The sequence below is a fragment of the Mus musculus genome, chromosome 12 (assembly GCF_000001635.26).
Source record: "Mus musculus strain C57BL/6J chromosome 12, GRCm38.p6 C57BL/6J".
Classification (NCBI taxonomy): domain Eukaryota; kingdom Metazoa; phylum Chordata; class Mammalia; order Rodentia; family Muridae; genus Mus; species Mus musculus.
In genome coordinates, this window is record NC_000078.6 from 28,595,001 (window position 1) to 28,615,414 (window position 20,414).

Genomic DNA, 20,414 nt, shown 5'->3' on the forward strand with positions numbered 1-20,414 from the left:
TCACCAGCAGGTAGATCTTGCTCTCAGTCTCGCGCACGCCAGCAACAGCTGCAGGGGAGGGCAGTGCTGAAAGCCAGCACTTGCATTTCTATAAACAAACTCAACGCACTCCACCACACCACAGCCACAGGCACGGCAGCGGTGGGCGCTGAGCAGCAGAACATGGAAGCCACTGCTGTCCAGCTTCGGGGAGAAGGGGGGGGGGGGCGGAGTAGGGAAGGGAAAGGCCCCAATCCAACGTACCATTTTTTATGAATTTTAGCTCAGTTGTCAGTTGAGTGACCTGGTTGTCCATCTCCCCAATAGCCTTCCTCAGCTGACTGCACTCACATGGAATACCTACGGGAAATAACCTGTTACGTTATGGTTTTAGAAAAGAAGGATGCACACACACACAACAGATGCATATTCTACTGAGAGAAGGATCAGGAGACGAGTGTCACAACCTTTAGGGCAGGTACACCTGAGCCTGCCACACCGAATGATGCCTTACAGTTCAATTCCAACCCTGAAAAGGTGTGCTTGTGTTTGGGTATTTTGCCTGCATTATGTCTGTGCACCACATGTGTCTACAGTAACCCAGAGGCCAAAAGAGGGCATCTGATCCTCTGGAACTGGAGTTACAAAGTATTGTGGTTGCTAGAAATCGAAGCAAGGTACTCTGGAAAAGCAGCCAGTGCTCTTAATCTCTGGACCATCAATCACCCCAGCCCCACAGTTTATGGGTTTTTTTTGGGGGGGGGTTGGGTTTTTTTGGGGGGGGGTGTCGAGACAGGGTTTCTCTGTATAGCCCTGGCTGTCCTGAAACTCACTTTGAAGACCAGGCTGGCCTCGAACTCAGAAATCAGCCTGCCTCTGCCTCCCAAGTGCTGGGATTAAAGGCGTGCACCACCACACCCGGCCACAGTTTATGTTTTTAAAGTATAAACTTAATAGATTTTAAGTCCTTTATGTCGTACCAGGTTCTCCACTGGGGCCAGGGGGTCCGATATCACCAGAATCTCCTTTTTCACCTAGAGGCAAAAAGACAAATTAAAGTTAGCATTTGGAAGGGGACAGGTATCCCTTGAATCAGAATGTGTCAAGTTAAAAAATTGTATTTACAAAAAAAAAATTGTATTTACTGAAGCTGAGGGTGTAACTCAGTATATATTTATTCAGTATGCACGTCCGAGACTCTGGGTTCAATTCCCATCACTCTCCATCACCATACTCTGTAGACGGCTCTTCCGGCTCTTTATAAATATGGACATTTGCATTTTGTGGGATTTGGGGGAGCAGCCAATGCCATAAAGGAAGTCAGCTCTGACTCCTCCCCTCGGGGAGTACTTTACAGGCAACACTGTGTGATTAATTAACACCATGAGCAGATGAGAGTGGGCCAGCTTTATGTCTCTTGGCACAACAGGAAAATCCAGGTGAACATAAAACGGGAGTATGGTAAGCTTGTGGGTACCCAGGGCCAGAAAGTTCTCTTTGTCAAACTCACACACTGATAATCCCAAGCTGGAACCCAAGTTCCTCTGAATCCACTCCAGATAGTGTAGTCTCACAGAAGGGCATAAACACCAGGACTCCTGACTAACCTCTATGTAGGTAGGTGAAGCCTCTCTAAACCCTAGCCATCAATCTCAACACACACACACACACACACACACACACACACACACACACGAGGTATAGAAAACAATGAGAGCAATGGAGCTATCCAGCCACTATAAGATCAAGCCACATAAGTGTGTGTGCGCGCACACACACACATGCCTATATCAGTCATTTTAGAGCCACTAACATACAGAACTATCCCCATGAAGAACTCCACATCTTTAGATTTACAGTCCATGCGCATAGGAAGGAAGCATTTAGGCAGCCCCCCTGCCCATCTCACCCCTCTGTGTTCTGTTAGGAGCTTGAAGACCATGAGACTCTCAGCCTGACCAGGACTCAAGAGAAACAGCCCTACCCAGAAACAAAGCCAATCAACTAATTAAAGCCAAATCAAGGTGGTCCTGGACTCCATATGAGACTTGGAGATGTGCCCATGCTGTGTGGAAAAGAATATGTATCCCTTTTGTATTCCCCTTGCTCATTATAGCACTGTCCACAGCAGCCAATGGGGACAGATGGCCTGAATGCCCACAGCCTGGGAGCCTGTAGCACAGAACACAGTCTTCTGAGCAAATCACCCACCATCTTCATCATACCAGTTGTGCCTACTTGCAAGATGCTATCAGATCATGACTAATGGGGGGAGTGGGGAGGGTCATTGGACCCTGCCAGTCATTTATATGTAGTTCTTCCCTGACTTCATGTGACCTTGGGGTCTCAGGAGTACCAGAAAATGTAGGCTAGCAAAGGTTAACTTTTCATAGGGGGGGGGGACTTCATCACTGTGACTCTCCAGTGTCACTGCTTTGGGGTCCCACACACAGTTCTGCAAGTAACCCTTGTCCTATAAGCCAAATAAATCCATTTGTCCTCTAGGTTGGACTTTGGTAGGATAGTACGTTGGTTTGTTGTTGGGACCTTAGGAGGAAGGGATAGACATTATCTATGTCTCCTCAGGGAAAGAATTCTTAGAATACTTAGAAAAACAAAAACATGGTTTATCTATGAAGTAGGTGTTATTCAGTGTTAAAATAAGGGAATTTTGGCAACTGCTACACAATGGATTCGGAGAGCGTTGTACTAAGAGAAACAAAATGACCACAAAGGGCAAAGCCCATTGTACAATACGTAGGATGGGCAAATTCACAGAGACAAAAAGCAGACTCTGGGTTGTCAGAGCTGGGGAGGAGGGAAGGAGTTACTGCTTAATGGTGCAGCGTCTCCGTGGGGCGATAAAAGGCTTTTGGAAGCAACGGGCACAGTTGCATCACATTGCGAATGTGTTGGCACCACTGAACTGTGCAGCTGGAACAGTTGAAATGGCAGTTTTTATGAGACTGATCCTTTATCTTGATTCTGTAAAAGTTTTGTAGCCTGCAAGTTCCTCAATACTCCATGCTTATCAGGAAGATATCCCTCAGCACTCCGACTTGTCCAGATGATGTCTGATAGCGGGTCCTTCCGAGAGAAGGGACTTCTGGGTCAACAGTCTCTTTCTGAAAAGTCAGCACAGGGCTGCAGCAGATCCATGGTGTGGGTCACAACAATCCACCCAAAGCAGCTCACAGCAGACTTCAGACCAAGACTTCTTAGGGCCAAGAGTCAACCTGCTCCAATACGAGAACCCAGTGGACAGAGCTGAGAAGACCACAGCCAAATTCCTTTATTGCCTCTGATTGCCAGCAGAGCTCTTCACCAGCTATTGGCCACCAAAGCTCAGTCTCCTCCTGGCCAACCCACAACAGGACCCCAGGCCGACCTCAATGAGATCACACAGGAAGCTACATGACCGTTTTGTCCCCCTAGGGTCCAAGTGCTCAGAACATGTCTGCTCACTAAATGCAGACCAAAGGACATAAAACAGGACAGACAGCATTCAGCTATCTGTGAACTTCTTTGTACCTGATATCCTGGCCACAGGGAGGGAGTCCTAACCTGACAAAGTCACATGAGTCACATGCAGTATCAGGTGCTGCCAGACACTGGAGTTTCCAATCTCAGACTTGCTGGTGCCACCTTATGCCCTGTTCAAGATGAGAGTCATTCTACAGTCTCAAAAGACTGGCAAAATGAACCTAGGAGGTGGGATGAATTCATGACCCAACCTGTGGAGGGAATCCCTGACCACGTGAGTCTCTCATCATTTCATCGCACTTCCTGGGGAAGGAATAGCTGAAGATTTGAGATCTGAGTCCAGCATCCAGGGGGTTAAATAGTCTGCCCTGTAAGTGCTGCAGGCTGGTGTGACTCCACCCACCCTGATGCTCACAGAGCCAGCAACCCCTTTGGTTTCCCTGGAGTGAGAATACTGTGACAGAGTTTATCAGGGTGACACATGAAAACAAGAGCCCCAGGCAAAGTGGCACAGTCAGTGGCTGTTCTCAGACATCCTGAGCCTAGTGGGGAATATAGGGAGAGACGTGTGTCACAAATACCTTTTGCGCCAATGGGACCAATTTTTCCATGGCGGCCCACAGTGCCTTTCTGTCCTTTGTCCCCCATGTCTCCTGTAGAAAAGAATAAGGTCAAAGTTGATTGATGCACTATTGATCTTACATGCCCCTTCATCACCATCTCTCTCTCTCTCTCTCTCTCTCTCTCTCTCTCTCTCTCTCTCTCTCTCTCTCTCTCTCTCTTTCACACACACACACACACACACACACACACACACACACACGATTAAATACCCCTCCCCTTCCCCATCACAAATGCACAGGCAATCTGACACACCTCCTCATCTCTATCAGATAGTGTGCACATGTGATCTGGCATGCCTACTCCTCCACATCATCTATGTGAGGATGATCTTATGTGCTTCCTCCTCACCATCACACATATGCACACATGCACACAAGAAGAGACGTCACAAAAATACAGGTTCTTCAAGGGCACACATATTACAGTCACAGGATGACTTCTCACAGATAGCCTGCTGGTTTTGTTTCCAAAGGAGAACATAAGTCACTCAGGTGGCAGAAAGGAGGCAACCAGCACTCCTGAGTCACTCAGCTAAAGCTAACTCTCCTCTGAGCCAGGATCAGGAAGGGCAGGTCCCTGTCCTGTATCCTAGTTCAATTGTGTCTCCCAAGCTTGTTCTCACACCCAAACTAAAAGCATCCTGGGCTGGATGCTCTTGGGAACAACAAAGCCCTAGGCACCTCTGGTTGCGTTTGAAGGTGGCTCTGCAGGAGACAGATACCACCGGGGAGATGCTACCAGAATGTTCTCTACATGCCTTAAGACTGCTTCCTGTCAGCAAGAATTCGCTCCAGTCACACAAGGCCTCCATCCCTTCTGCTACCCCTCATCCATTGCAAGATGGAGCAGTAGCTGGCCTTACCTGGTCCCAGAGAACACTAATCACTGGAATAAAGCTACACATCTAAGACCAGCTATTCTCTCCCAGATCCACCACAAACCAAGGCAGAAGACATTTCTCAGTGCTGTGTCCTTCCCTGAGTACCCTTGCTTCCTCTGTGGTGCCCTCATAACTTTCTGGGACTCTCACTGGTGAGACACCAAAGCACAAGTAGAAAGCAAGCACACAGCGAAGCGCTGAGGAAGAGACAGGCACCAACTTCACCATGGAAAGGTTCATGGGTAGTCAAGATGCCGTGATCTTTTAATCTTCTGTTGCCCCTAGGGTCACAAAGACAAATGGAAGCTCTCTCAAGACAGACAGGAGGGAGAACTGTGCTGTGTGCTGATGAAGCACCTGATAACCCAGCACTTCCCAGAGGGCCTGCTCATACAGAGTGGGTAGAGTGTTCCCTCAGTGTAGATCAGAGGGAGTCCAAAGGACAGAGCACTGGCTCCATTAAGCCACAGCTGACTGGAAAACACACCATCCATGGGAAGAGCATGAGAACAAAGTCCTTGCCTGCAGAGCACATCCATGCACACAGATTCTCCTTTACCGCTTCTAAAACGGATTCATTGCACAGAGGCAGTTCCAAGATTAAGTGACTCAACCTGGTTGGACTCTGAAAGTCCAGCAGAACCATATCAAGAGCCATGATCTGCTGATTTGAAAACCATTCTACTCTCCTGGTGCCAGGAGGTGATGGGTAAAGTCTCTGTGGGCGGAAGAGCAGAACAAGCCACTGATCCAGCAGGGTACAGAGTATGAGTTGAGGGCACAGGGGACAATCCAGCAATTGCAACCTAGGGAAGAGGTACAACTGATACATAGGAAAGAGGCCCTGAAGTGGCCCAGGCCAGGGGCCCTGACCCATCTGGAGGCTGTGGAGGGGATTTGAGAGGCTATAATGCATCCATGAAGCAGTGGGGCCCACTAGAGAGTCAGGAAGAGGGGAGAGAGTGAGATTCTTGCTTGGGAAACCTGGCCGTGATTGAGAAAAGGACAAGGCAAGCACAGAGGCCAGCCGTGGCTAGCTAGACAGCATCTAGGAGACAGAAAAGAATCTTCCTAACTGGCAAGTGTCTGGGAGTTGACAGCACCTCAGTGTTGGGATATGAGGCGAGGTCAAGGCTTCCAGCCTGAGTACTCAGGTGCAGAGTGGGTCATCCTAAAACCAGGAAAGCCAGAGAGGGTATCCTGTGCCCTCTCTGTGGAAGAAAGGCTGTGGGTGTAACATGGGGGCAGAATACGGCTTGACGCCGGTAAAGAAGGAATCTAGAGGGATCAGAGGGCACCAGAAAAGATGGGAGGCAGGCTTAGTAGCAACTCCGTGAAGCCCTACAGGGGGCACAGGGAGGGCATTCAGAAGAAAGAAAGGCTGAGACCAGGGCAGGGAGCAGCAGACCCATCAGGACATCAGTCAGCGCCTTGATCAATGAGTTAAAGAACAGGAAAAGAAGGGGAGACTTTAGCAATTGTGCCTAATCTTTTGAAATCCCAAGACTCCTCTGACATCAGTGTAGTTCATGCTAGACCATGCAATTGGGTTTTTAAGGAAATCACAAAAAAATAGCTAACGTTTTAATGAAGCTGTCTTTGGCTGCATGGAGCATGGGCACTACAGATTGGACATGCCAGAATGACCCACTGAAGCCCCACCATGGAGGTGGGGACAGAGCAGCTCCCCACATGCAGGAGTCAAGGTTCAGCTTACCCATCTGCCACCTGGGGACTCTTCCCCCGCCCCAACCCCACTTCATTGCTCTTGTGTATAAAGAACAGACAGGTTTGTCATCCCAAAACTCAGGCTTGCCACATGTCTAGACAGACAGAGCCTGGGTAGATGGATCCTAGAAAGTGAAAACCAAAGAAAGACCATCTCCCACTAAATGCTCAAAACCCTGGGAGACCTATTGCCTACTACCAGGAGGCTGGCGGGATTGAGGCTCCTGAGTGTGCAGGCAGAACCTGTTGTGTGCTGTGTAGGAAAGGATGGGAAGGGATCCAGAGGTCTCTGGTCCACTGTGGGATTGCTTCCCTTTGAAGCATCTAACTGGTTCAAGGCTGTGGTAGAGGAAAAGTTATACCACCCCTCTGTCTTCTCAGCCTTCCAGCCACACAAGGGATAAGAAAGTTGGATCCCTGAGGCAACAGGCAGATAGGATTAAGGGGCTCAAAAATCCCTGGAGGAAAAACACCTGCATCTCAAATGCCCCAGGGTGATTTTGTTTTCTTTCCTGCAAAACCCCCACCTTAACATAACAATCAATTAGCACTCTATTGTCCTAGGACTGAGTGGGTGCAGCAGAGTCCAGCATGAGTCTGGCTGTCATAAAACAGCCGCAACCTGAGGCTGATTTGAGAACACTTGGCTTCAGCCCATCCCTCGCAGCCCAACAGGAGCAGAGATTCAAAGCTGTTGCTGACACTTGGCTCCTGGTACCAGCTGGCACCACACTCAGCTCCTGTCCTTGGAGAAGTGCACGTGCCAAGCCCCTACCATCAGGGAACACAGGAACTAAGGGCAAGTGTGGAGAATGGGGCACGGTGGAGCCAGCAGCAACTCAGCACAGAGGATGTGAAGGACACAGGGAGGCAGAGTCTGGAGCCCTAGAAAGCAAACACTGCCAGCTGGCCTGGGTAGGCAGCAGCTTGCAGCCTTTAGGGGGCCCCTTGGGCCCCTGAGTGCTGGACAATGCACATAGCATTGATGCCATTGGTTTAAGATGTGCAGAGGTCTGGGGAGAAGAGGAGTGAGACAGCCCTGAGTCTGCACATCCTCTCTGACCTTACGGAGCTGAGTAACCCCGGACAAGTTGTTTAATCTCTCTGAGCCTTTGTTTCCACCTCTGTAAACCTGGAGTCTGGGGCTGGGGTATAGATTAGTTGAGAGAGCACTGGCTAACGTGCTCAATGCTCCAAATTCAATCCCCCAGTATGGTGTAAACTGGCACAGTAGCACATGCTTGTACTCCTAGCATTCGGGAGATATGTGTAAGAAACCCAGCAGTCCAAGATCATCCTTGACTATATATAATTTCAGGACCAGCCTGGACTACATGAAACCCAGCCTCAGAAAAATAAAAATGTAAGCTGGATACGGTGGCTCACATCTTTAATCCCAGCACTTGAGGAGCAGAGGCAGATAAAACCCTGCGAGTTCAAGACCAGCCTGGGTCTTCATAGTTAAGGTTCAAGTGAGCCAGAGCTATAGAATGAGATAGAATGAGACCCTACCCCAAAATACATACAAGAGGTTGGAGCGATGACTTAGTGGTTAAGAACACTGGTTGCTTTTACAGAAGACCTGGGTTCAGTTCTCAGAATCCACATGGCAGCTCACACCATCTATAACTTCAGTTCCAAGGAATCTGATATTTTCTTCTGGAAACAGGCACACATATGGAATGGAGAGAGAGAGAGAGGGGGGGAGAGAGAGAGAGAGAGAGAGAGAGAGAGAGAGAGAGAGAGAGAGAGAGAGAGAGAGAGTGTGTGTGTTCAAGAAAAATACTTAAATACATAAATGAACTCTTTTGTAAAGTAAGAAGCTAAAATCCTGTGGTAAAGGATTTTGAAAGAAAACACCCACAAATAAGCCATTTGTCCTCTCTCCCAGTGACCACCCCAATGCCTGACAGCCTTGCTCAGTGGCTCTGTGCCACCACAGAGCTTGGCTCAGTGGCCCCTGTGCTGGGTCTACACCTATGAAACAGGGTTGGCAGCATGCCCCTAGTTGGATGCTAGAGAAACAGGCACACCACCCAGAACTGCACCTGGCACATAGCAGGTGGGACACACATGTCCCCAGCAACAATCATTCATCATCACATGCAGAGTCACTCATGTGTCTGGATGTGTGGCAGCCTCTATAGACAGCCCCAAGGGCCCTGTGCACGTGCACCTGCAGGTTAACACACTCCCAAGTGACTGATGGGTACCAAAGCCAGCTAGGACGGGCTTAGACATGGCTTCTTTCAGTCTGCCTGAGAGTCCACCACCACTCACCACCCAATCCTTGAAGGCAGAAGGAACAAGTGAGGGGCTACAGTGAGGTGTATGGCACCCCCAGGGTAGGTCTGTTCCCTTCTCCAGCCTTAAGAAACAAATGCAGACACTTCTCATATGCTGTGCCAGGATAGTACATTCACATGGGTGACTAAGTCCAATGCTGTGTATATATATTCGTGTGTATGCATGTGTATATATATATATTATATATATATTATATATATATATACTTACACACACATATATATATATTTACATATACACATACACATATACATACACATTTGGCTAGGCTGGCTATGCATCCTCAACACTGGACTTACACATTGGCGCCACTGTGTCTGACTTTTTCACATGGGTTCTGGGCCTTAACTCAGATCCTCGCACTTGCATTGCACGCGCTTTGCTGACTGAGCCACATCCCAGCCCCTCACTTCCACTTTTGGATGAGCTAAGCAGTCATTCTAAAAAGTCTGGGCTGAAGTCCTGCTCTGCGGGACCTGAGAATAGAATCTTTAAAGAGGCCCATGGGTATTCACGGAGGTCAGACCCTGATCCAACAGTGCTGGTGGCATTCGAAGAGGAAACACTGGGTGTGCACAGAAGACAGGCTGCATGGAGACTCGGGGGAAAGAAAGGGCAGCTGTCTGCAAGCCATGGAGAAAACAGCCCTGCCCTATCTAGGTCTTGGATTTCCAGTCTCAATGAAACAAATCGCCATAGTTCAAGTCCTAGTCGGTGGCTCTCCACAGCAGTACCAGTGTAGAGAAAATATCTTGTTTCTGTAAGGATGTGACACCTGCCAATTATAAATCTTTAGTGTATAGGCAAGAAATAGAAGGTGGAAGGCAGGAGGGATTCTGGGATAGTGTCAGGCAGTAGATTTACCCGGAAGATGTGATGAGACAGACACATGGTACCTGAGCACAGGGAACAAGCCACGAGCCAGTGGGTAGATTAGAATAAGTGGATTATTTTAAGTTATGGTCTAGTCATAGAAGAGCCTAGCTATATGGTCATGGTAGTTGTAAATGTATTTTGAGTCTGAGTCTTATTTCTGGGAGCACGGGGCAGGAAGAACAACCTAACTTCTACAACAAGATGACTGACCCAGTTGTCTTTTGCTTCAACACAGAAGCAAGTTACAAAATGGAGGTGACTTCCACAGGTCACACAGTGAACCAATGAATACCATTGTCCATGATTCTAAGCACAAACTAGATGCAAACAGATCCAAGTCCCAGGGCTCCATTCACAAGAGTTGTGGCTGGCTTGGAACTCACTGTGTAGACCAGGCTGGCCTTGAACTCATGGGGATTTACCTGCCTCTGCCTCCTAAGTGCTGGGACTAAAGATGTGAGCTGCCACATCCAGCTTCACTTTCACACAGAATTAGATAAGTTGTAATCATCCTTAATCCTGTTTTCCCACCTGTAAATGATGTCCTATATGTCCCCACAACCCCAGGTCACTAGATAAGGAAGCCAGAGTGGCCTGCATAGATCATAGACAGGTACCAAATGACTAGATTCTACCAGACCAATGTCACCTGACTCTACATCAGGGCTCCAAATGTGCCTCAGCTCTTGTACAGGGAACTTTACCCAAGTCTGCCTCTGTAGTGGTACCCACCGGGTAACCCCAAGCCTACTCCCCATTGGCCCAGGAAGTACTGGAGGGTACACTTCTAAGAACCAGGGCTGAAGGTCTTGTGCAGACTCATCATCTTCTAGGCCTATAGGAAAGCAAGCAACGGCCTCTTGAGGTCCTGCTGTAACCGTTGAGTATGAGGGCCATTGACCAGTGACAGTCAGACAACCCTACCTTTCCTGTCTAAGCACCTCATTCCTTCTGTCCCAGCCTGACCACTAGGCCCCAATCATGGCACCTCAAGTATGAGAAGACTGGGCACACTCACAAGAGGGCCTCTGTGAGACAGTCTGGGCTAGGCAGACAGAGCCATCGCCTCCCTGGGAACATCTCTGGGCCTACCCCAGTCCTGCTCTGACCCTCCAGAACAAGAGCAGCTGCTGGGAGTAGAACATCTGCTAGGGTCGGGTCTGGAGCTGAGCAATCCAAACATACATACACACAGCATACACACATGTATGTTAGACACAGGTGCACACACATGAACATGCATACCATAAACACATCAATGTATACACACTGTCCTACTTTACTTTGTCAACTTGACACAACCTAGAGTCCTCTGAGAGGAAAGCCTCAACTGTGAAATTGCCTAGATCAGACTGGCCTGCGGACCTGTCTGGGAGGCATTGTCTTGATTTGTTAATTGATGCATGGGAACCCAGCCCACTGTGGGCAGAACTGTGCATAGGCAGGTGGTTCTGGGCTATATAAGAAAGCCAACTAAGCAACCGTCTGTGAGTAAATGGGAAAACAAGCCAAAATACTGAATTTCTCCCATGTCCCTGCCTCCAGGTTTCTGGTTTGAGTTCCTACCCTGACTTTCTCAATAATGAACTGTAACCTGGGTGCTGAAATAAACTCTTTCTCCTCTAAGTTACTGTTGGTCAAAATGTTTTAGCACAGCAAGAGAAACAAAACTAACTAGAACACACATATACAAATATGTATACACAGAGTATACATATGCACCACACATAAGCCTGGCTGTACAACTAGATGCTTCATAATCATACATACATGTAATGCATGTATACAAACATGCATATATACAAACACCTCAAACATATTCCCATATGTATATGTAAAGATGTATGTGCACATATATAAAATACATATAAGTCAATTCATTCACATACATATGTGTTCATACAAAGATATAGTGTGCTATATACCATACATACACACAAATGTACATGTGAATACAAACATATATACATAGAACATTTGTACACATATACATATGTGCACTTATATGTGGACATGAAAACACATGATACTTTATATACGCATACTTACATACAGGCACAGAAACATACAAATAGTAATTTTTGTGTGTGCATGCATGTCCACATATAAGCACATACTGTACATATAATACATATGCATGTGTGTGACTATACATGTTATACATGTGTGCAAGCGCATGTGTATAAGCATACAGTTGATCCTCACACACCCCAGAACAGTGAAGTTATTTAGCACTGAGTTAGTTTACCCAAAGAAGCAGAGGAGACTGTTTGCTACCTGACCCTCTACCATCATAACTTCACATGGGATCAGTCGCTGTTGCTGTTGCTGCTGCTGCTGCTGCTGCTGCTGCTGCTGCTGCTGCTGCTGCTGCTGCTGCTGCTGCTGCTGCTAATGCTGCTGCTGATGATGCTAGGAATATACTAGCATTTGGGTGTGTTGAGGAAAAATAAGGGATACAAACCTCTATGACATCTAAACTATCTGCCCATCCTCCATTTTGGTCACAGACTTCTTTTAGCTCCATGGGCAGAGTGGAGTCCCAGTTACAAAGCTAAACTTCCTGCAGGAGGAGATTCCCACAAAAGCTTGCACTTCCTTCCTACTTCCGGGAAGGTCTTCTGGCTGCTCCACAGGACCACAGGACATTAAGCTTTATGCAGTATACACACTAGGTCAGCTGTGCTGAGACATGTCTAGAGCCTGTGCCTTTAAGCGGAGAAGCTCACTGAGACACTCAGGATGCCAGGAGCCATTGTGACTTGCCGTCCTTACAGCCTATTACTCTAACGAGAAGTGGGGTGGCTCCCATTTGTCCTCCAGACACGCAGGAGGATAGGAGCGGGCGGGCAGCTCGCAGCAGGTGCGTGATTCTTATTAATTTTAATGAAGATATCAGCGCCCTTTGAAGTAGAGATGGGGCAAAGGGGGCACTTGCAATTCAGCCTCCTCAGCGATTTTTATGAAGGATGGCGTGTGCGCCACAGCTCATGACAGCCCAGTGCTGGCACAGCTGCCCTCCACTGCCTGTGCCAGGAGGGGCCTCAGCCTCTATGGCAGGGGAATGCGGCGGCCACCCGCTCTTGTCACAGCATAAGTCTGGGAACCAGACAGAAAAATCTGGGACAGCACACACATATCAAGTCACATCAGCAGAGCCACTCTGTGCCTGCCACACAGCACGCTACTCAAAAATGCAGATACTGTTCTTGTCTCAATAAAGGGCAGATGACAGCAGGCAATTCTGCTGGCTCCACTCTGCCTGGCTTTGTTTCAGAAAACTGGATTCACCAGCAGGCTGTCCCTTGGCAGGGGGCTGCTCACTCTGCAAGTCAGCCACTTCCTCCAGACCAGCCCACTGGGTGGGCACAAGTTACATCTGGTGAAAGCTGAGCTGTCCAGCCCAGAGTGGGGAGCCCACCGCCCTGGGAAATACTGCCTACAGCAACAGCACCTAGGCCTATTAGTACAAGCTAACCTCAGTGCCTTCCATAGGTTGTGGGGGGAGGCACTGGGGGTACACATAGACAGGGCCCTCAGCCAGAGCTGAGATCACCCAAGGAGTTCAAAGAGACTTAAAGATATTAAATCTCAAGATATATTTCAAACGTCTGAAAAGGGCTTTCAAGGTACCAGTGTTAGGTTGAGCCCTAGGCACACAAAATTTAGGGCAATGTAGATCCGTCCTCATTGCCCACATGCTGCAGGAGTGTCAAGAATAAGGAGAAATAGTGACATGCTGCTCAACTGCGGCACTCACTGAGCACCCGTCACAGCATCTTTTGAAGGTGCCAGTCGCTAACAGGTCCACCTCCTGGGATCTCCAGTGGATCTCATTTCTATAAGATCAGGCTATTTAAGTAATGGTGGGTGACAGAAGAGCGGCTTCAAACTCTGCCAGTGTGAGAGATGACAGACTTTAACCTCCAAGTGTGAGTAGAAATAAATCCCTCCTAGAGTCGCTTTGGTCAGAGTGTCCTCTGTCGTGACAACAGAAAAAGAAGCAGCTAGTACACTGGGTGTGGTCCTGCCCGCCCTTTACCCCAGCGCTCAGAAGGCTGAAGCAGGAGGATGATTTCAAAGCCACCCTCGGTTGCATAGCAAGTTCATGGCCAGCCTGTGATATATGAAAGCCTGTCTCAAAGAAGAGAGTCAGAAAATTCCACGTTAACAATCAGACCCCAGTAGCCTGTGATGGCTCACACACACCTAGAACCTACGCATCTCACTCCACATGGCCCAAATCAAGAACAATGACTCCTGCTGTAACATTTACTTAACAAGATAACGAGGTGCCTGCTTGTCTACCCAAATATAAATCCACTCTTGGACACAAGGTTAAAACCATGTAGCTCCCCTTAACCTGTATAAAAAATCTTTCTTAGGGTCTCTTCCCTCCCATCTCATCCCATCCCATCCCATTGCATCCCATCGCTTCCCTTCTCTCCTCTCCTCTCCTCTCCTCTCCTCTCCTCTCCTCTCCTCTCCTCCCCTCCACTCCCCTCCCCTCCCCTCCCCTCCCCTCCCCTCCCCCTCCCCCTCCCCCTCCCCCCCCTCTGAATTCAGCCCCTGCATCTGTCTCCTGCAGTGCATTTCTTCATTAAACCTTCTTGCATCTGTTCTGATCTGGTCAATGCTTTTACCCCCATGCCTTCAGCTGCCCTTCATTTCTGGCACAATACTACAGTTATTACCACAGTTTGGAATATGCTGCTTTGGTTGAAGTGTCATGTGTTGTATTTTGTTTTGGTTTTATTTTCAATGGGGGGGGTTGGTTTTGTTTTGTTATGGTTTGTTCTAGAGACAGTATCTCACTATGTAGCCCAGGTTAGCCTCAGACTCACCACCCTCCTGCCTCAGTCTCCTGAGTGCTGGATGGTAGGCATGCATAACCACATTGATTGCATGTGGAACACAGCAAGAAAAAAACACAATAAATGTGAAGGAAGAAAGAGAGGAAGTGAAATTCCTTGGGGAGGCAGAGCACAGTACTAACAAGGCAGGAGCAAGCAGGGAGCACAGGCTTGGGGTTGTATGTAGGCCTCTTCAGGGGGACGCTGAGGAAGAGGCACATGCCTGGGCCCTATCTGCAGGTCCTAGGGAAGCAAAACGCCAGGAGTCTTAATCCCCAAGAATCCTCAAATCAATAGGAAAGCAAGGTCTCAAAGCCATACATTAGAGAGATTGTTCACACCTCCAGGAGGTAATGGGGAAAAGCTGGACCATCCCCAACAAATGGGACCAGAGGCCCCAGCAGGAGCCACCCACAGCACATACCATGCAGATGTCCGTAAAGCATGCAACTTTGTGGAGAGGGCAGCTCACGCCTCACCTTGTGGGCCTGAAAGCTAGCCAGGATGAAAGAGAGAGAGAGAGAGACACACACACACAAACAAATACACATACATACATACATACATACATAAACAAACACACATACATACATACTCATACACACATACACACACACAAACATACGTTCATGGCCGCAAACATCCAAGAAAATGTGAACCTTAGGTAAATCAAAATAATCACCTCAGCACACCAATTGCTGAGTAAAAGGTATGAGGAAGCCTTTGCACCTCTCCTGCAGCAATCCCCAAGATGTCTTCTGCAATTGTTTGCACAAAAGGCATGAGACACAGAAACATGTTTGCCAATCCATAAGATCTCTCTGTGAAAATGAGTAAAAAGTTATCAAGGGCCACGGAGACGAGTGTGGTCCCCGCAGCAAATATCTTGGTACATTTTGACCTCTGAAATGTGATAATATCCCATTCATCATTTGTGATTCATTTCTAAGAGTAACAGGAAAAAATAAGAAGTAACAGTTAGTGCCTGGGGTTGATGGAGGGGTTTGATGGTCAAGTCTCACCTGACAAGGGCCTCACAGTTCACGAGCTCAAAACCACGTAGCCTGTGCCCTTGACCAGGAAGAGTCCGTAAAACACTCTTCGGAAACTTTCAAAGATGTTATTCTGATAGTTTTATAAACAGAAAGAGACTTTCCAGTGTCCCAAGATCAGCTGTGGCACTGACCAGTGCATGTTCTCACGGATGGGGCACACATGTTGGGAGTGATCTCCTTTCTCTTCTTCGTTCAGTCACTTGTTTTCAAAGACAGGGTCTCCTGCTGTGGACCAGGGTAGCCTGGAGTGCACAGAGATCCATCTGCCTCTGCATCCAGAATGCTGGGATTTAAGGCATGCGCCACTACACCTAGCTTGACAATGCTTTTCTTTACAGCCTTTTCTTTCCTTTTCTTTTTCTTTTTCCCAAGACAGGGTTTCTCTATATAACCTGTCCTAGAACTCAATGTGTAGGCTGCCCTCAAACTTGAGATCCGTCTCATCTGCCTCCCGAGTGCTGGGATTAAATTTGTGTGCTACCTCTGCCTGGCTATATAGCTTTTAATAATGTTTTTTTTTAATGTAAACTAGGCAGAGGTAGACAGAATTATGTGAGTTCAAAACCACCCTGCTCAACATAGCAAGTTCTGGGCCAACTAGAGCTGCATAGTGAGAGCCTGTCTCAATCAATCAATCAATAAAAGGCAACAAAGCCTTGGGACCAAAGACATGGTGGTTAAGAGCACACACTGTTCTTCCTGAGGAGCAGCCATATCAGATAGCACACAACTGCCCAGAACCACATCTCCAAGGGAATCTGACATGTCTTACTTCTGTGGACCCTTGCATTCATGTGTATATCACACACACACACACACACACATGCACACATACACACACATACATACATACACACTTGCACATACACACACATACATATACACACACGTACACGACACACAAGTACACACACGTACACACACACATATACATACATACACACATGCACACACACATACACATACATACACACATGCGTACAAACATACATACACACACATAATTGAAATAATAAAAATAAATCATTTTAAAACTAGTGATTGCTGCTTTTCGAGAAAGCCCAATAGACACTGCAGATAACTCCAGCTCCACGGGCTCCATCACCCCCTTCCGATCTCCATAGACACTGCACTCACATGCACAAACCCATACACTGACTATCACAAGGACAAATTTGGACCACATTCATACTTCGGGATGCCAAAGACCCCAAGAGACCAGTTTCCATGAAACTTTTTGCCTCAGGACTGTGGCCAAGCTTTTGAGTGTGGCACATAGACACTGCACTCATATGCACAAACCCATACACGGACACATACATATGCACATAATTTATTAAAAATAGTAAAGCATTTTAAAATTTAATACAAAGTAGTCAAGATGACGCCATCCTACAGATGACAACCACACACACTGAGCACCTGCTGTTATGGAAGCCCTTTTACGTGTAATCATGTATGTTCAAATTCCATTACATACATGTACATAAACTGGAGAAGGTCCACCCTCTAGCTCCTTCCCTTGGTCATCTAGTTCCTGAGTGTTCTGATTCTTTCGATGCATATCCTGACTCCCTTTTGTTAGTGATGTGGCTACCCAACATCCACAGCCTGGTTCTCTACATGTGTACCTTCATTCTTATGCACACATGTTCTTATCCCTCTGCATGCATGTTCTGGTTCCTTCACACACAGACTTTAACTCCTTTAAATATACAGTTGAGTCTCACCAGCCTCCCACAGGCAGAATCACATTGTTATATTAAAGTGGAAACCACTCCCACTCAGCCACGTCTGCTCGCTCTGTGTCTGCTTGCTCCGTAGGTGCGTCAGCTACTATTGCCTGTGCCCTGCCTCCTCCCACCCTTCCTTCACGGCTGCACTCTCATTTAATACAGCTGTGATCCTGAATCTTGGCATTCAGGGAGTCATCACTGTGTTTCCAGAGCACAGTGTTTTTCTCAGTGCCCTGCAGGCCAGCACTGTGTCTTTCCCTCGATAACCTCTGTCTCAGTTGATCTCTGTCCCCTCCATCTTCCAGCCACCTCCTCCGCATGGAGGCTAGAACAGTGAATACCTTTTTCTCCTGTAGGGCCGACTCTTCCTGGCCGTCCTGGGGCTCCTTTGTCTCCCTTTTCTCCTGCATCCCCTGTGGAAGAAGTCATATCTGTTTAGGCACGGTCTGTCTAGGACAGGGCTATGGTGTTATGCATCCATACAGAAGTACTAGAAAGGCTCTCACCCATAGGACAGCCAGTCTGGCCCGACTCCCTGTCCACCCTACTGCATGCTGCCACCAGCATCTCCAGGGAGAGCTCTGAGTGCCCAGGTCTAAGCTTAGGATGTTCCCTACGCTGCTTCATTTTTCAGGGAACAGACTTTTCCCTCCCTCTACTGTCCCTTCTGGCCTGGTTCCCAATCTTCTTCCCACCATACAGGACTCTCCACAGCACTCCAGCCATAAGGATAAGTGAGGAGGAATGTATCAGGTGGCCCCCAGGGAAACATCATGTAGTCTGGTGACATGCTGGGAGAACAAACCAGGGTGTCTCCTGGTCCTCTCAGCATGACACATGGAGCACTCATGCTGGCCTTCCATGTGGACTTCCTGAGATCAATAAAGTATGCCCTTCATGTTTGGGGGTTCAATGGCCAGGTACAAGAGACAAAGGTATAAATAAGCAGTCAGCATATCTGACAAGGTGAGTCTATGGGGGTGAAGGAGCTGGGTCACAGGGAATCGGAGGACCATACCTATTCTCTAACCCTTACCAAATGACCTTCCTACAACACGAGTTTGATTCTTCTTTTTCCTTCCTAAAAGACAGAAAGTCACCAAAGGACTGGCCTCAAACTCACAGAGATCTATTTGTCTCTGCTTCTTGATCTACACATCCTTGTCTATATAGTGAATCCTAGGCTAGCCAAGGAAGGCTACAGAGTAAAACACTGTCACAAAAGGAAGAAAAAGGAAGAAGAGGAGGAGGAGAATATGGTGGTGGAGGAGGGGGAGGAGGGGGGGAAGAAGAGAATGAAGAGGAGGAGGAAGAGGAAGAGGAGGAGGGAGAGGAGACGAAAGAGGAGGAGGAGAAAAAGAGAGAGAGACAGGAGACATGGCCATGTACGGCAATGAGCATGACAGCAAGCCCACTGGGACCCTCTGATTGAAATTCACCCTCACAGCTAGAAAACAGTGGCCAGAAGAAGGGGCTCACTCACTTCCCATGAGACAAAACATTAGCGTGAGGAGTTCTCCTCGCTAAGAAACAGTCATCTGCAAAGCCTAGATGGTTTTGTTTTGAAGTTATCAAATTGAGGTCAAAGAAAAGAAAAACCAAAACCAAAACAAAACAAAACAAAACCAAAAGAAAAAAAAAAACCCTCATAAATGCCCAAGCCCATCTCATAGGAATTCCAGGGAGCAGAGAGAAAGAGAATGTCTGAGAGTCTGTGAAGAGCTGCCAGATGCACTTTCCAAGACTGAGATTGGGGGGGGGGGGGCGCAAAAGCAAGAACACAATAAAAGCCTGCAGAGACCCACTCGGGAAAAATCCGGGCCAAATAGCAAAGAAATGTCAGCGACACTGCAGAAGAAACACCACCGACAAAGAACATTCTGCGAGCTACCCAGGAGGAAAAATATTTTAAGTCAAATTGACATGAGAAGTCTCATTAGCCACATAGGGTATAAGATGGGATGAGGCACAAACTTCAGCCAAAGTGACACGGGATGATTCAGATCGGATGTGTCCCTAGTGAAGTGGCTTGTAAGCTGAAGCTGTGCAGTGAGCAGGAAGCAGCCAGCCAGAGCAGAGGAAAGAGACGTAGGTCAGCACAGGCTGAAGGGAAGCAAAGGCTGTCCAGATGAGCCTGCCAGGGATAGACTGAGGGCCTGGACCACAGGGGACAACATGGTCACCCATGGAGGAGTAACAGCAAAACCCTCGGCTGCAGAGACCAAAGATGGGTAAGGGTAGAGACGTGTTTCTTCCCTAGTACATGCATCACGATGTGTGTCACAGTAAGCAGCTACCACAGCCCTTCTCTCCGCGGGGCTGAAATCTCTGGTCGCTGAAGGAAGGCCTCCACCACGGGAGAGGCATCGGCACTGTTCACTGAGAGGCAACCCTAGACACACCTACCAGCTTTTCTGGAAGTTTTCTAGCAAGCTCCCAGAGTTTGCGCGTGGCTGTCACTCATTTGAGGCAGACAGGTGGATGTGCATAAGTGAGAACATGGCCTATGAGAGCTGAGTGACAGGCCAAGGACAGGCTCTGGGCCTGACCACAGCTTCTTTGGTCCCTCATCCCTACCTGGATTAGGGTAAGCCTGGGTGAACTAGACTATCATCCACCACAATGTCACTTACCTGACAACCCTGCCTCTTAAAAAAAGAAGGCAAGAATTTCACTAAGCCCACCGCACAACTTCTACCCGACCTCCCCTTTCATCCTGTGTCTGTCTCTGATTTTATTAAAAGCTGTTCATCTTGATTCCCAGCTCACCTCCTCTCCCAAACAAACCAGGAACCTCTCAGCTCACCTGTTACAAGAATTTTGTCCCTGGTGTGAAGGGGAAGCTAGGGAATGTCTAACCCATCCATCCCCCATCCCCCATCCCCCATCCCCC

At 48.0% G+C, this 20,414-nt stretch overlaps 1 protein-coding gene across 5 annotated transcripts in view; it reads right to left on the reverse strand.

The window, feature by feature from the left end:
* Positions 1–20,414, reverse strand: part of Colec11 (collectin sub-family member 11) — a 29,287-nt gene that overhangs the window by 829 nt on the left and 8,044 nt on the right. Inside the window, exons 3-7 of one of the 5 annotated variants that reach the window (NM_027866.2) lie at positions 17,863–17,934; positions 4,044–4,115; positions 960–1,013; positions 244–339; positions 1–48 (exon numbers count right to left, since the gene is read on the reverse strand). The exon at positions 1–48 is cut by the window's left edge and continues 829 nt beyond it. In NM_027866.2, the coding sequence (NP_082142.1) occupies positions 1–48; positions 244–339; positions 960–1,013; positions 4,044–4,115; positions 17,863–17,934 (342 nt within the window). Of the gene's footprint in view, positions 89–243; positions 340–959; positions 1,014–4,043; positions 4,116–12,154; positions 12,559–15,412; positions 15,433–17,862; positions 17,935–20,414 lie in introns of those variants that run through there. The other 4 variants (NM_001313978.1, XM_006515221.2, XM_030246930.1 and 1 more) reach the window with 4 other exon arrangements.